The sequence below is a fragment of the Ptychodera flava genome, chromosome 12, assembly GCF_041260155.1.
Source record: "Ptychodera flava strain L36383 chromosome 12, AS_Pfla_20210202, whole genome shotgun sequence".
Classification (NCBI taxonomy): Eukaryota; Metazoa; Hemichordata; class Enteropneusta; family Ptychoderidae; genus Ptychodera; species Ptychodera flava.
The window spans coordinates 42,338,198-42,355,815 of NC_091939.1; the positions used below are offsets into that span (position 1 = coordinate 42,338,198).

A 17,618-nucleotide genomic window follows, 5' to 3' on the forward strand; every position below is an offset into this window, starting at 1 on the left:
TGGCATGGGTAAAAAGCTTCTATATCTTATATGATAATCTTTTTGATAAAGATATGTAATTCATATCATTCTGGTTAGAAATGCGTTGGTCCTTGTTGACTGATTTACAACTTAGACAGCCTTTGATACTTTCTAAGATTGTCAAGTCAGTCATCTCAGAGATAGGCAATTTGAATACTGTTGATAGCTCTCCATTAATGTCAAATCTGTCTTGTATGTCTGGTAACTGGTATAAGAATACTAATATCAAAAATGACTAGATAACAATTTGGTGTAAATAATAGAAGCTGTTTAACAATTGAACGATTGCAGTGTGCTATAACAACCTTGTACATCCCTTGTTGTTGGATGTATGGTTGTATCAAAGCAATCATGAAAATAAAGGAATGATTGAGAAAAAGTTATACTGATGGTGTCCACGCACTCAAATAGGAAAAGTTTCCGATAAAGTTTTAATGTTTAGACCCAAGTTAATGTTTACTCTTCAAAAACATTGAAGCACTAAAACGCCATTGGTAAAAATTTGAACTGTTTCTGAAATTTAAGGTAGTTCTGTAGAAACTTTCACCAGATAATAAGATTTTGCTAGCTTGTAACTACTTTCTTTAAACCAAGCTTATATCGGTAACTTATACCAGTAAGTTATGTTTTACTTAAGGCGACTAAATGCCTAAATTTAGGAAGTATTTCAAGGCCTGTTTGCTCTGTTACTCAAGCAATATATTGCAAATATTTAAAGTTTTGCTGTCTGCTCTAAAGGATACTGTTTTCTGAGTAAATTTAACAAGTCAGAGAGACCGCTACCTAAAGTTTAGCACAAATAAATATATTGGTAGTGCACAATTATAATGTTTTTTGAACTTTTTATTTGTTTTTCAGATTTACATTTTAAACTGGTAATGGCAAAAGGTTTGAGTCCCAAGAAAGGTGAGTGCATTAAGCACAGTATTTTATCAGGTAAATGGGTTCCCACTTTATTCTTGGCTTGCTGAAAGTAAATGAATTGAAGTTGAAGCTATTTTGAATATTGCTTGCAGGCTGGGAGAGTCTATGGTATTTGCTGACTACCTACAGTGCACTGAAGCTTTTCATAGTTGAAGTTAAGATGTTGTGGCCTATAGTAAATGTTTATTCATGCTGCACAGTGACAGAGTCTTATGGCCTTGTAAAGTGTTGAAAGTTTACTGTTCTGTTAGCTGTATCCCATTGATTTATGGCATCATAAAGACAGTAGAGTATGCATGGCTTGACTCAAGTCATTTGCTGTTACTATCTATCTTATCGCCATAGTAATTGACCCTCTTGCCGCTATCACTGACATTTGTGTCACTTTTTTCAGGACATCTAAAGTGCCCCTTTACTTTTCATCATACTTTCAGCAATAGATTACTTTTAATTACTGGGAACTTCTTATCATAGCATTTTGTGAATACATTGACTCTGGCCCATATTTAATCCTTGGAGTGCCAAAGTCAATTTTTGCTGCCTTTAAAAAATATACCCAAATCAATATTTTTCAGAATTTTGCCAAAATTTTGATAAAAAACTGTAAAGCTGAAATGTGATGTCCCTTTCGTATAAAATTATCAAACAATTACAGAAAAATTCACCAAAAATTTGTAAAATTTTGCATGAAAATTTTGGAGGGAAAAATTACAAGACTCAAAGGATTAAATAAGCTCTGTAGTCAAAGATATCTATCATGTATATACTGTGAGCCATTCTGGAAATGCATTTACAGTGAATATGTATACACCAGTTGAGAAAATATTTCTGTCAGCTAGTGATCTTTGATAACTGTGTACTGTTGCTTTCATGAAGTAGATATTTATAAAGGCTTTTTAGATTTGGAATATTATATCAAATTGCATGTATCTAGACATTTGCCAGTGTTAAGTAGTGTTTCGTGTCTCCATGTATGGAGTGAAATGTGAACTAAGAATTGCCAAAATCTGATACAGAATGTACCAGTTGTTTTTATTCCAACTTACAATGCAACTTACCAACTAAAATTTATACACAAGTGAAGCAGTCAAATTTGTGAATCTCAAGTAACAAATTAATAAATTCTACTCAAAAACTCAAAGATGAATGTTATCCATTTGTTGCTTTTATGAAAATTTCAATCAATTGGATAATAGACAATCTTCTTTCTGTAAACAATTTAATTTATGTAAGTTATTAGAAAGTACATAGTTGCCCAGATTTCTTACATGATTTGAAATAGAAAATTGTTTGTGTTATAAGTTACATACAAATCACGTCATACACGTAGCTATTGAAAAGGAACTCAATCAAATAATCAGCTCAGTTAGTGTGTAGTTTAAAATTTCAAAATCATTTGACATTTTAAACCTGCCATGGTGTGATGCTTTAATTTTAGTGTTTCAAAATTAAAGATTTAGAAATTCGTTTGGTATAATTGCTTTCCACGACTTTGAGAGAAAGTTGAATGGTGGTAAATTTTAATATCTAATGTACACTTATTCTGCAGCAAGGGTATTTGTAGCCAGCAATCTGGTTTGAATTTTTTTACAAAGATTCATGAAACTATGAAATTGCCACAGAACATCATGTAGTAATACAATCTCAGATTAATATTTCGCAAGTTAAAATCCTTGAACACAAGATGGTATACTGGTAACAATCAACATAGGCTTTCATAGTTCACAGTATTGAAAAATAATGATGTGTAATTCTACTTTTGTAGTCACTGTGTGTGTATATTAAACTGAAATTATTTTCTGTTATAAATTAGTATGTGGGAAAGACTTCTTATAAGCGAAAGTGTTATTGAGAATTGAGGTAGTGTGTGTATTAGTGTTCAAGATATGGAGAATCGGGTTTTAAGTTGAATTACAGAACTTTGCTCTAAGATACCTACAAGGTATATTCAATTCCTTCTTTAATATGGAAGTCATGAAATCTCCAGTGTGTGTACTATTGTGTGATCTCATATCACTTTGTATTTGAGATCTGCATATCTTCAACTGTCAAAATATTTCAGAAACTCTGAAAGAAAAGATCTTGTTCTCAAAACAACTTTAATTATCAAAGTTTTTCATGAAAATGAAATTGTTGTCCAAGTGTGTGTATTTCTTTGATATTTCTACACATTCATCAGAGTAAGTATCACCAGTGCTGTAACAATGAATCATAAGGCTGGTTTTGTTCTCTGTTGCAGAATTAAGTGATGTTTCAATGTTGTCCAGAGAAGCTGACAGCAGTAGTGGTGGTAGTCACCATTCTCAAGGTAAGCTGAAAATTTCACCAAGCACCATTTATCATTCAATTCTTATGGCAGAACAAATATTACAAACAAGTCTTTCAACCTATAATCGTAGAATTGTAATAGCAGAACTATACAGGGTAATAACTTGGGTGTCCACTTTTCTTACCTGTCAGCGATACAGTATTCAACATTAAAATCACTACATTTTGTGTAAATACAGTAAACTTTGTGACGGTAGGAATTAGATACTTCTCATTGTTTGATAGATCAATCTCTTTCTGACATGTATGAGAAAGTTCACCAGATTTCATAAGTGTGAGACAGAAAGCAAGCTCTTTTAGCGTTGTGTTATATCTGACTGAAAGTACAGGAAAACCAAGCACATACTATTGCTTGTACTAAACATTATCTCAAGGTGTAAAATTACTAGTATTGCATTGCCTCATTGCTACTCGAGACTGTGGATAAGTTTTTCAAAACTTTCAACATTGTGTAACATATCTATCATTCATCAGGGATTTTGTTCATCTTTACTCTAAGAATCTGTGATGAGTTCTTTCTTTATAGTCAGTGTTACTGTATATATGCCATGTAACCCTCACAACTCATGGCTTGTCAGCAGTATGACATGACTTTGTATGGATTCAGTAGAAATTTGATCAAATTTGAACTCACAACTTACGGCACCCAGTCACCTGGTGCAGGCATCACAGTCAAAACTGCTCAGCCAAATGCCCACACCATCAAGACAATGTCAATATACAGTGTAAACAACTACATACTAGTATTTTCTATTGAGCAGCTGTATCACATTAATTCTTCAGTGTAGAACAGTTCCAAATTTGTGCGTATCTATTTGCAACACTGCCCTTGGAGACACTTGGATTTGCTGTTATATGTCAGTTATACAGGTTTATATTAAGTATGACAAAATGTAAAGTATATAGAAAATATTTGCCTTGTGGTGAAATGCCTCTTTAGATCAGGAAATGTTGGTGTGCAGTGTTTTCACCTCAAATGTAAATAGCAAAAGACATGGATGTTGGGTTAGTCACCTAGGTACATATATTGAAACCAATACCTACTTTAAGCAGAGCTCATACAATTTCTTGAAGGCTTTTTTGTTTGCCATTTCACTTAGATGGAGATAGTATTTTTTAACTCCATTGGTGTCAACTCAAAGCAAAGACATTTCCAGAGGGCAAAGTTGAACCTAGAATTCCATGTTTTGATCTTTTGTCACACAACCTTACCGTCTTGACGATGTTTTCTTGAAGTATTCAACCACGACAAAGAAACCTGCTTGAAATGAAAACCTTACTTCAATGTCTTTCATTTGTAAGCCAGACAGGCTGCCAAGGACTAGTCCAACAACAAGCCATTGGGTTTTTGTTGTCTAATGAATCTGTAAATTTACCATGGCAAAGTAAGACCAACCACTTGTTGTTGTCAAGAAAGCTGACATTTTTATTTCAATCGTCTCAATGACTTTCTAAGTTGTAAGTTGTTTCAGCCTTAAGGTGGTTGGAAAGGCTAGAGCGTCAGTTATAAATGTCAACAAAACTATTAAAATATAAAAGTAGTCAACATTCTCTGTGGAATAAAAAAAACTAGACATTTGGGCACAAAGGCATTGCAGAGTTATAGCCTGTTAAAACTTCTGAAAAACTGACCAAATAAGAAGAAGTTGGGGAGTCCTTAGTGTATTAACTATGGTAGAGGTCCCCTAGCTTTTAATAAAATGTTTGAAAAGGGAAAGTCATTATTTGCTGTTTTTCAGGAAAGTTTGACAAGGCGGTGCTGGCATTCAGAGTGAGTGACTGCTATTGTAAATGCACTTTTAGATTCTTTGAGTGTCAAAGATGTGTCAAAAGTGAGATTAACCAAAAAAACTCCTCTATGACTTCAAAAGAGGGGTGCTAATATGGCTTGTTTTCAACATTTTTGACAGAATAACAGTTTTCCTACATAATTGTATACCAATTTAATCCAACTTTGAAATGAGATATGGACATGGAATTTTTTACAGCCTATTAACAAGGTTACAGATAAGATTTGTACGGCACAATTTTCCTGTATTTGAAGTACTTTTTGAAAAATCACATTTTGAAATTTGAAAGAATTTTTAATAATTTTTTGATATATAAACCCATGTAAAATCATAAAAACAAATTTTATTTACAAATCCTGCCGTACAAATCTTACAATAAATAGTGTCAACATATTTATAACTAATTTGGTAATATTAATACTATCCAATTATTATTAAATTCAAATATGTAAAAAAAATATGAAAAATTAAATTTTAATATTTACTGGTGTCATATTTCAAAATCATGGCTGCAAATATACAATTTTTATATTCTTTGGAGAAAATATTAACTAAGGGAGTTATCCTGAAAATTTGAACTAAATATCTTGATTCTAACACTTGAAACTTGACATTAACTCTGAGAAAAGAATTGGTGCAAAAATAGCCTTTCCAACCACCTTAACTCAAACACAATGATGCAATTCAAGTGTTTCAAGTTGTGTGGTTGCTATGTGATACGTGCATGACCAGTCTTGTCTCAAACTACCTCTCCGTAACATTGTAGATCAAATATGAAATGACCTTCCAAATGGCTGGTACAATGTTTGCTGTCGATTCTGTAGCTCTGACAAAGTTAAGTTTCAGCCATATACTCTTTGTGTGTTCAGTACTGTTTACAAAGTGTATATTGACACCAGAAGTGAAGGCAGGTGTTATTGTAACAGATAAGTCACTTACAGTACAGCACAGTATATCATTGACTTTTGCATTAATTCTTCTTTTCCCTTTTGATCAGGTAGGTTACCATTAGCATAGTTAGTACCAGACTTGCTCCAAGTCTGTGGGCATATAAATATTAAAACAGAATAAATTGAAAGAATAAACTTCAGCAGACTGTTAGTGGTAGGCTGTTGTTTAGATCGTTGATTGAACACGTTGGCCAGCCAGTAGCTGCTGCTTCGAAAAGCCAAGTGACTGGTGCCAGTCTAAGTACCAATTGTCACCGATGTCGGATTCTTATGGTAATAGATTGCACGCACTATCCTATGTTAATCAGATCACAACAGGAGCATCAAATTAAGCAGTAGTATTTACTAAACATATATTTGACCAGTCTGCAACTTTACCAATGCCCTTTACATTTGTCTGGAGTCTCTACTTGACAATCAATAATGGTCCCATGTAGTTTCCATCTTTCTACTTAGCATTACTCTACTGGTTTCTATGATTACCTAGCAACCGGTCATGTGATCTGGCATAAGCTATTGTCCGGGTAGTAGGACCAATTTTTCAGTGAAGTTGAGATGGTACGGTAGTCCAAACTGTAGCTTGCAACTGAGATGTTGGCCAGGTAGCTCTAACACAAACCTGATAGTTTGAATGTTGATCTGAATTTGGTCACTGTGCTTTGATATGAAAACCTGTTCTTTCAGTGGCAACTTTTTTGAACTGAGCTGATTGTAAGTGTTGCTTATAACTGACAGGAATCTAACCAGGAAATTTGAAGAGCTCAGTACATTTTGTAATGTTGAATTTCATGTAACAGTCGATAGTTGAGTAAATCCAAGGTCTATGTGAGAATTTATAAGCTCAGAAATCAACAAAGAAAATTGTATTTACTTTAATATCTTAGACTATTGTGGAGTCTACTGGGAAAATTGCTCCTCCCCAAAAAATGTTACAAAATTGAAGTTGCTGATATTATATCAGTTTGATCAAATTCAACTCCATCTTCTGTCCAAATCATGGTCTTTGTCATGACATGTATTGTAACATCTTAGCTTAGCAGTTTTGACTGTGATGTCTTCGATAGGTGTCTTTGTGTTGTACATCGTGAGTTCGAATCCCATTGAGAATTCACTGAATTTAAACTATAAACTATTTGGCATCAGAAGTTTTCAAAAGAATAAATGAGCTCAATTTTAAGACCTGTAATAAAATGATTTCAGCTGGCTAAACGTCAAACTTTTCAATAAAGCTTCACAGCATTTTGATGTCCAAGTAGGAAAAATCAATACCCTATTCAGTTTTATAAGCTGGCTAATCATGTCTGCTGATGCCTGTCAAAGCAATTTGCAAGCTGACCACTGTCACCTGACCTCTTGACCTCTGTCTTACTGCAATGCCCTTGTCACTGAATGGTTCCTATGCTCCAGTTTAAGGCGGCTTCTTTGTACCAAACAAATACATAGACCCTTGGAATTGTCAACACTCAGCATTTAGAATGTGGTTTTAACTCTAAGCACTGCTGTCTTAATTTCAAAGGTTTGTGCTGTTGCTGCACATATATTTTCACTCATGTGTCAATACCAAGCTAGATTTGTGGTATTTCTGGTAATTATTCACATACAGTTTCTATTCTTTCCCAAGTAAACTTAAATTTTCATGAAAAGTTCGTTTATTCGTAAGTTTTACCAGATTTTCACATTTCCTAATATTAATTATCAGAAAGATAAATAACTGAAATTTCTCCACAATGCAAGGCAATTAAAATATTATCTCTTAAATATTTCATTACATATTCTTGTCGATATGAATGTAATTCAAGAATATCATATATGTATTTTAAATGGACAAACAACATCAAAATGTTGTGTGTTTGTCTCTTTGTATTTAATTAAATTGTTTTGCAGACAGGCATGTCTTACTGAATAGCAAACAGTGCTGTAGGTCCCAATGTTAGATTGTACCTTGGGTTCAAAGGTCAGATTAATTTGAACAATTTGAATCCTGGGATATGCCTCTTTAGCTTTTTAGTGTTCCTGTGGTAATTTAGCATTGTTGTTTGATCTCTAGAGGCTATCTGCAAGACAATTTTATTTAACTGATATAATCAAAAGGTAATTACTTATGCCAAGACAGGGAAAGAGAGGGGGCATTGTTGGTAGCTGAGATCAAAAGATCACCATGTCTCTTAACAAATAAACAAATGATGGCAGTGATAGAATCTTATCATATCCAAGGCTAGCTTTGCTTGGTTTATGATTCCTGGTCAGTTTGTAAAGTTCCATTGACTCAATTCTTTCCTGTTCTGTTCATAAAATACACTTTCTTATTCAACATCCACAATTTTGTCAAAGTTCCTTGTGTCCAACTTGTCAATGTATGCGTGTTATCTTGAATGTTGTTGTTGTTGACAAATGAATTTTAGTACAGACAATAGAAATCTACTGTGTATTACCGGTATTTCAGTCCAAACTAATGGAATTCATCTCTCAACAATAACAGTGCATGTTGTACCAAATCCATTGTCTCTGCAAATTTGTAAGTTTGACGTCTGGACACTGACAGCTTTGGCAGTTGCACACAATTTATCTCACTTTATACGTTCTTAGCAAATCTAGATCACTCTATGGTAGGATGATACCAGTATTATTGACAAATGTTTTACTCATTTACTGTATTTGCCAAGTGATATAACTTTTCATGGCCAGTGCAGTGTGTACAAGAAGGTGTTTTCCTTTCACGTGTTGGCATGTGGTGTCTTGTTCTCAATTTTGCAATTTTTTCCCTGTGATTTTCAGCACAAAAATTAGACGAGTTGAAGAAAATGTTTTTGGAAGAAGAAGTAGAAAACTTGAGGTATGCACTACGAGATGCCAGAAGTAGAAATGCGTATCTCCAACAACTTGTAGAGCAAACATTAAACAAGAGGTAAGCATGCACAATGTGTAGAGTTGGCAAGGCTGCAGTGCTGTTCTTCCTCCAGAGTGTGTCATCATGTCACCATGGTAACATCACCATGACAGCCAGTGGATGTAGTCTCCCATGTCACCTGTGTGCCATCCATCAATGCCAGTAGCTTTGTGCTTCCATTGTGGTATGCTTCAACCTGCAATTCTTGTCCTTATAACTGTTTAATTATTTGCATGGCAAATTGGTGGTGGTGGTAGGTCTACTGTGTCCTTGTTGATGTCAGTGTACATGTTTTGTTGTTCCCTAGAGTCTCATTTCATGGTGATATTATTGTCCATTGCTAAATTGCTGCTCAACACACTGTGTGCCCTCCTAATCTCTATAGCCTCAGGTGTATCATTACTCAGACTGTCTCATGTAATTTATTCTTCTCAGGGGAATAAGTGTCATTTCATCTGCTGTGGCTTCAAACTAAGGGAGCTGTGCAAATTATCTATCTCAAATTTTTCATGTAAATATTATAGGATAATATTAAAGAATAATATTTAACCTTCAAGCGCAGTTCTTCATCTTCATTTTACACATACTTCACACCTCTTGAGTTGAAATTTGTATTGTGGGGTATTAATAGGTGTTTGGTAATAGGCAAATTACATTGTCCTGTGTTTGCTGTTTGATAATTCAAACGATATTGTTACTAACTGAATTACTACTGTCAATTTTATCAGAAGCATAGATCTTCTCAGAAATAAGATTTGGATTGAAACATTCACTTGCTTTGTTGTTAACACAATCTTAAAAATCAAATGTATGCATGTAGTACAAAATTTCAGTCTTTATGTTTTTCTGTAGAAATCAGAAATTTATGGTTTTCAGTGTTTTTTCAAAGAAATCAGAAATATAAACATGTTTTAGAGAATTATTGAGTGAAAACCTAGGAATGTTATGCTGAAAAGTCACAAATTAAGCTTTCAATGAAAAGTGTCTATGATGTCTTCGGTAGCAAATGCTGTACCGAGCACAGAACTGAAATTACAGGACAGAATCTTTGAGAGTTTAAATTTGAAACAGACGGAACAAAAGATGAAGCACAACATCTTGTAACTACATTTGAAGTTTAACTTTGTTCACATCCAGTGTCAACTGCATAGGAAGATCCATGCTTCAAATATAAATTGGCAACATTGCGGTGAAACTTGTGATTTATACTTTGTTAAACAAGATATGGTTTGGTTTAAAAGTTCACAGAATCTCAAGATTTCTTTTAGTTATTACAGATCAGGACAGGTAAATCTGATTCTGTCAAGGATCTTACCAAGCTGTATCTGCATAATTATGTTCAACAATGATAAAGCTACAATTACATGTATGTGAAAAGAGGGATAATCTTAGTAACTTTTTTTGGCTGTATTTTCTTCAAAATACGGGCCTGAGAAAAATAATCTGAAATATTATAGATTATGCAAACTAAAGATGGCTCAATCCTTGTACCAAAAAGCATCCTGTAATTTTGTTTTATCGTTATTAACATTTATGAATATTTTTCTAAAAATCACAAGTTTCTCTGTGCCTACTGTGATATAAAAATATAGACATCCATTGACCTGGCTGGGCCACATGCATCAAGTTCTTGTATAAACTAGAGAGGGACTTTGCATTTGGCGTTTGCCAGGGTCAGCTTTCTGCATAGCATATCAGCAGATCAATTACTTTATGAAAAAATTCTTTTGATGATGTTTTGATCCAATAGACCTCCCAGTACAGAAGTATCACAGCAAACCAGCCCACACTCACAGTTACAGATAGCAGTAGAGGCATTGAATCCAAGTATGGACCCACTGCAAGTCAGACCTAAAGCAGGCATGCCAAGACCACCTACGTTAGAAGAATGTGAATTAATTATTAGACATTTACAAAGGCAAAATGACAAACAATCACATGAAGTAAGTATATCCTATGACAAATCCTAGAGGCCTTCAATATTGTCATATTGATCACAGAGAGATTTTTTCTGATGATTTCTGTGTGGTTTTTCTCTCTGATAACAGTATCAGGGATAGTATATCTGAGTTACATGTATCCTATTGCATATGTTTGGACACTTGACAGCATTGTATTCCTATCTTCAAGACATGGTATGGCTGTGTTGGCATTATAACAGGGATTGAGTCTCAAAACTCATTTCACCAAAAATTGGACTGAACATTGGTATTGCTGTTTTCAAGATTGTACTTAATGTCGTTTGTGTCAATGTCCAGTTTTGACAAATGATAACAAACTGTGTACAAGTTAGTTTCCAAAGTCTTTGATTCAATTTTTAGCTACTATAGACTATAGTCTATAGAAGCTATTGGGATGGGTATCCGTCCGGCGTCCGTCGTCAGTCTGTATGTATGTATGTATGTATGTATGTATGTACTGTATGTATGTATGTCCGTTTGTGAGGCGTCCGTCCACTCAAATATCTTGAGAACCGCAGTACTTACTGATTTGATATTTGTTGTGTAGATTAAAATATGATTTTGGTTTTTTTAATTTTTTGATATTGTTGAAAATAGGCAAATTAATGCCAAAAAAGGTGTTTTTGGTAAAAAATCTACTTCTTCATAACCGCTGGTCAGACAGCTTTGTTATTTGGTATACATGTCCCTAGGGATAACCCAACTTAGATTTGTTCAAATTGTGATGAAATATGCAAATGTGTATTTTTAAGGAATTTTTTTGTCATTTTTGGTCAAAGTTTGACTTACATTGTATGTAATTCTTGTACTGTATAAACCCTATCAATTCACCCAGAAAAAATAATTAATATGATTTTAAATAATTGAATTAATTAGGAAATCATCAAAGCCAAAATAATTTTAGTGTGGAATTATCAGAAAGTTCAACTTTTTTGACAGTTCATAGTGAATTGAGGATTAAAACATGTAAAGGCAACTTTCCTGAATCCCAACTTTGATATATTCTGAACCACCATTTATGTTATCTAAAAGAAATTGTTCATAATAGTTTGTCATGATAGGGTGGTCAAATAAATAGAGATAGAGAAAGTTCTAATTTCCATTTATGGTTGACTTGGTAAGGATAAAATAGGATTACTTTTTGAGGAAAAAAATAGAGTGGTCAATTAAAAGAGTGGTCAAAGTGATAGGGTTTTTATGGTAAAGCTGGGCTGTAAGCTTCCTCATGTGCTATTTATAGCAATTATGCAATCTTTGTAAACAATGCAATGAAAGTGTAACATGATTCCTTATAATGCTTTTGATGACCTTGAACTTCTTAAGTTTCAAACATTGTCTCTTCAGTGTGCTTTCTCTGAGTAGTACAGTCTCAACTTATTCAACAGAACTTACTTACAATGTTAATTTGAAAGTTAAAATGTGCTTGGTTAATAGGATGAAAATACTGATATTACCAAAAGATAACCAGCTCAAGATTCTTTATAACCTGACAGATATGCTGTTTTTTTATGATGTAAATCTTGATTTAAGCAAGTCTTGTTTACTTTGATTAGAATGTAATTAACTCTCGTTTTTTTGCTATTATACACTAATATAGTCTGATGAAATATGCAAATCTGTATTTTTACAGAATTTTTTTCCATTTTTGGTCAGGCCATCCTGAAATGAGCTATCAAAGATATCCACCTTCTTCATCAATACATGTGTCACAAAAGGTTATTCTCTACATAACACAGCAGAGCTCTGTCAACTGTTGAGTCGCTTGTTTTTTCAAAACCGCTGGTCAGACAGCTTCAATATTTAGTTTAAATGTCCCTAGGTTGATCTTAGTGAGAAATACTTAATTTTGTATCCATGTCTATAGTAGCTTCAGGGACTTTGGCCCTATTTTTTTATAAGTCATATGATTGCTGTACTATATGGAGAGAAGTCTTTGTTTGACACGGTAGTTTCTTGTTCCAGAACCCTACTGCTGTAAAGTTGCTGTGAATCATCTTTTTGTATGTTCTCATTCCCACATGGACACTTTTTCATCACTTTTAAGTTGAAAAGATTTATTGAAATTTATTGATTTATTTTTTTCAGCTTATGAGATTGAAAGCAGACCTGAAAGATGTCTTGTACTCACATAAGTGGACTCCTGATGCATATTTATTAGCAAAAGCTTATGTGGCAGAAGAGGGAGAAAACCCACACAGGTAATGGCTTTGACACATGGGGGTTACCTTACATAATTACAAAAACCAAGCTCATCTCTTACCAACTGAATTATTTTATGAAAGTTGTGCCAGATACTTTGTGTATAGAACACTTGCCTCTCATACATGGTGCAAAGTAAAGGTTGTATAATCCTGAAATGAGCAAAATGGCCATCACATCAAAGAGATGAATACATTCATTGGAGGAAATAGTAGCACACAAACAATGAAAGATAGTTGTGATGGTGACAAAGATAAACCATGCAAAGTTCAATATGTACTACCGGTAGTACAGCAATGTACAATAATACCAGCAGCCACAGTCTGCAGTGTGAAAAGACAGTATCAGTATGCTGTATACATGTTTTCATAATTATCATTTTGAATAAATGCGTAAATATATCCCTTCGTACATGTATGAATGAAAAACCTTTTTGACCTCTGAGTCAGTCTAAAAATGTTGAAGAAACATGAAAACCCTCCCTTCAAACTGCTATAGTTCTATCCCAACTCAAGAGAACCTTATTATCTCCAATGACTTGTTGCTTGATAATCAAGAGCATTGATTATTTCTTTAAGAGGCTACGTAAACAAAATTAGCACTGAAACTAATTGGAATTTTAATTAACATAGTGGAGTATTCTTATAAGGCTTGAATTTATCTGATAGCTTGTATTTGTGTTGCCATCCAAATGTCACACTAGCTAATCTTATCATTGGGTATCACTACAAAATGGGTCCACAATGTATTTGCACAATATATTTGAAGATTAGTTGATTTTTAATCGGTGACAGTTGTCTATGTACAGTCTTTGAACACCTCAGAGAGTTGATGTTATCTGTCATTATGTAATGAACCATTATTGTTTTCCTCCAATTTTCTCTGCAGTTCTGGAAAATTGCCAAAAATTGCTCTCAAAGGCCAATCACGGAAACTACCAGAGGCGGCCTTCCAAGCCAGGGAACATGTCAGCCTGCCGGCTCTGAAACAAACCATGGGCAACAAAGTTGTCGAAAGGAAAAAGAGAATGGATGGACTGAAAAAACAAAGGCAGCGCAATGAAGTTGTTTTGTAGATGATGAGAACTTGTATATTTAGAACTTTTGTTGTTCTTTCTCTATCTTCATTATTGTGTATGTACAATGTCTGGTTGTGAGGTATTGTTGCTGTCTTGATCCCACCAAACCCAGACACACTTTTTAATCTACTGCATATAAACTATTGTCAACCCACCAAACCTAGGTTTATCCCAGTGTTTCAAGAGCCCCCTTACCATTCAACCCAATCCCAACCCTGAAATCCCTGTGGTCAATTTGTCATATTTGGTGTAGTGACAATGACCAGAAATGGCCAGCACTATGAAATTCTCTGTTGATGCTACTCATATTTTCAAATTTTTATGATTATTGATACAACCTTGATTTCACAGAACTTTCAGTATAGTATTTCTTTGATATCACAGGAAAAAATTTACAAGGTTACAGGCCATCCATGATCAAACAGGTCTAGTTCACAGTGTAATTACCAAACTAATGGACCTCAAAGCACACACAACAGTGCCTCAGCAAGTAAAAGTCAATTTTAAAAATGTAGAAAAATTTCTCACATTTTTTGTTGTGTTTAGTTGGGCTTGTTTTTCAATCTTGTGCAGCTCAGGTTAAATTTATGCCAAAATTGATTTGGAAAACTAAAAATTACACAATACAGACTGAAATTTTATTGTTGCATTGTACTAGCCAAAGTTGTTTTTACAGGGTGGAAGCCTTTGAAAAAAGTACCATAACTCTGATTCAAAAGGGCTTTCCAACATAACAGCTATGACTGCAAGTATAGTAGCAGGCAAGTAGTAGGTTTGAATATGTCACCCACCTGTCAGGACGTGGACCACCAACAACAGAATGGAATGGTCTGCCAGTACTCAATGCATCTCTGAAAAAGGTCTTTTATAGGGATGAGGTATCTTGTAAGCTTGATTACAGGTAGTGTACTTGTAATACTGATAAAAGAGATATTTTTTCTAGAATTGAGCTAACCACTCGGAGTGACATCCATTGCTTCCTTTTTCCTCTATATCAGTACTATTCTATTTTGTTTTATGGGATTTTCTTTTCAAGCTCTTTAAGTCTACAGGTCTATCAGCCTTGTACATCTTTGGACAACTTGGTGTTATGTTTTATTTATTTGTGTCATTTCACAAAGCCATAAGGAGAGCTATTAAGAGTACAATGAAAAATATGACATGACTAGATATATGATAGGATTGTATAAAATATGAATTATTTAATTTTCTTGTAAAATGATCATGTGAAAGATTTGATTATTTGCTTGTGGTATAGAACCCCTTCTGGGTAAATATTTTACATAATGCTGAAGCTATTGGACGTGCTTTCTGTAATTTCTCTGTGGTTGAAATCAGAAAATACCTCTGTGAGACAGCGATATCCTGTTATTCTTCTTAACAGGTCTGTGTTGAAAGAAGATGGAAGTGTTTAGATTGTGTAGCAGAGTTTGTAGTAATAGTGGTGTTTGTGGATTTTCTGAAAGTTTAATGCTGTGTATGTTTTTTTCCCCTCTGAGTGACAGAGTGGTTCTTTGTCACATTATTTGCAGATAAAGGATAATAAACCGTTTCTATGGACACAAATTTGTGGTGTTGATAAAGGTTCATCTCAAGCCAGTTGATAAGCAAACTCACTTGCCTGCGTCAAGTTGTCTTTGGGATGAGTGAATCCATGATCTATTTTGTCAACCAAATCACTATTATTATCAGCAAAGCAATTGTACTGACTGAACTAAGGCATTGCCCAGCACAACGTTTCAACTCTTTTTAGTGAAACAGTTTGTACCATGGACTTCATTTAATCCTGTCATACCAGTTTTTGTAGTCAAGTTGATGTGTACATAACTGTAAGTAGGGTCATAAATCACAAGAAGTGGGGTAATATGTCATAGGACTGTGGGTATTGCATCTCACAAATGGGGTAATATGTCATAGGACCGTGGGTATTGCATCTCACAAATGGGGTAATATGTCATAGGACTGTGGGTATTGCATCTCACAAATGGGGTAATATGTCATAGGACTGTGGGTATTGCATCACACAAATGGGGTAATATGTCATAGGAGTGTGGGCATTGCATCACACAAAAGGGGTAAACTGTCATTTGAGTTTGGGTTTTGCTTCACACAAATTGGGAAATATATCACAGGAAGAGGGGTAATACCATTACACCAGTTTTTCTGCAGATCTTTACTGATGTAAAGACTGCTGACACACAGAGCTGTTCGGTACATCTTCTTCAGAGGTGCAATTTTCCTGTCTTTTTTTGTTGCAAAGGAGACATTATTTGACTGTAGATATTATTGCCTTTTTGCCCATATTAAGATAAAATAAACGTTACTTGCAGTACATCAAGCCATTGGTCATGTTGTTGTTTATTTCACCAGCACTTTGATAGAAATCTAGGCTATTCAATATGACTTGTATTCAGAAGAAATGAATCAAGTATAGGATAAAGCCCAAGTACGAGGGCTCTTCTGGTATATAAAGTCCAACCCAACGATAAAATGTCGAGCGAGGCCGCAGGCCGAGACATTTTATCTTAGGGTTGGACTTTATATACCAGAAGAGCCCGAGTACGAGGGTTTTATCCGACTTAAAAACTATCGCCCCTAACTGGTATATTTTCATTTTCAATGTGTTTACGTCAACCGTCCCCTTTGTCAATGTAACATGTTTAGGATATGAATTAAAACTTTTATTTGTGAAATAGCCTCCCAATGTAATGGAACATCCTATAAATGCCCTAGGGCACATTATATAAATGCCCTAGGGCACAGCAGAGTTTGTGTTGCAGCTGGTTTCCGCTGTGTTACCAAATTTTAATATTAAAACGTACCAGATGTCTACAAATTATGACATGTTCATTTTTGATTGGACAGTACTTTACTACGGCGCTGTCATTCGTTTTGGAATTTGGTGACCAAGGCTTTATGAGTAAATAAAACCCCTGAATTGAGCACTCTAATTGGTCAATCAACAGTAGATAGTTTTTAAGTATGATTAACCCCTTTACCGTAGTTTCTGCATGGGGTTAAGAAACTGATGTAAAACTGAATCCTAACCCTGCTCATGAAATAATATCACAAGTTCAAAACTGTTCTTTATGAAATAACTCAATTTTCAAAACTGACATATCCACCCTTTGTCACAAGACTCTAATTCTAATTGTCCAAATCAGCAACATCCATTGTTGTTTTCAAATGTATGTCCAGCATACTTCTAGGTACATACCGGTACTTCCTGTTAAATTTGTTTCCTGTTGGTAGTTATCACCATGGTAGCAGGTTAATAAGTCTTTATAAAAAGTGATATTTTTCAATTTCATGCCACTTGTATTAACACCCTTCTCCACACACTTGCAGATCCATAGATACAGAATTATCTATGGCGGCACCATTAGGTGATTCAATATGCCAAGTTAAGTAAAATTTGGTTCAAGGTCAACGTCTTTGTCAACATCTTTGTCCCTACCTGTTGACACCTACTTGAATGTC

At 34.5% G+C, this 17,618-nt stretch overlaps 1 protein-coding gene across 4 annotated transcripts; it reads left to right on the forward strand.

The window, feature by feature from the left end:
- The first annotated feature begins 788 nt into the window (after positions 1 to 788).
- LOC139145934 (coiled-coil domain-containing protein 74B-like) lies at positions 789 to 16,476 on the forward strand. 4 transcript variants are annotated; one of them, XM_070717387.1, is made up of 6 exons: positions 789 to 927; positions 3,185 to 3,253; positions 8,789 to 8,846; positions 10,651 to 10,843; positions 12,947 to 13,059; positions 13,949 to 16,476. In XM_070717387.1, exons 1-6 carry the CDS (start codon positions 849 to 851, stop codon positions 14,133 to 14,135), a joined length of 699 nt encoding a protein of 232 aa, XP_070573488.1. In that variant the 5' UTR covers positions 789 to 848; the 3' UTR covers positions 14,136 to 16,476. The 4 variants fall into 4 exon arrangements, with proteins under 4 accessions (XP_070573488.1, XP_070573486.1, XP_070573487.1 ...); XM_070717385.1 differs by having other exon boundaries at positions 790 to 927; positions 8,789 to 8,918; XM_070717386.1 differs by having other exon boundaries at positions 883 to 957.
- Positions 16,477 to 17,618: the final 1,142 nt, after the last annotated feature.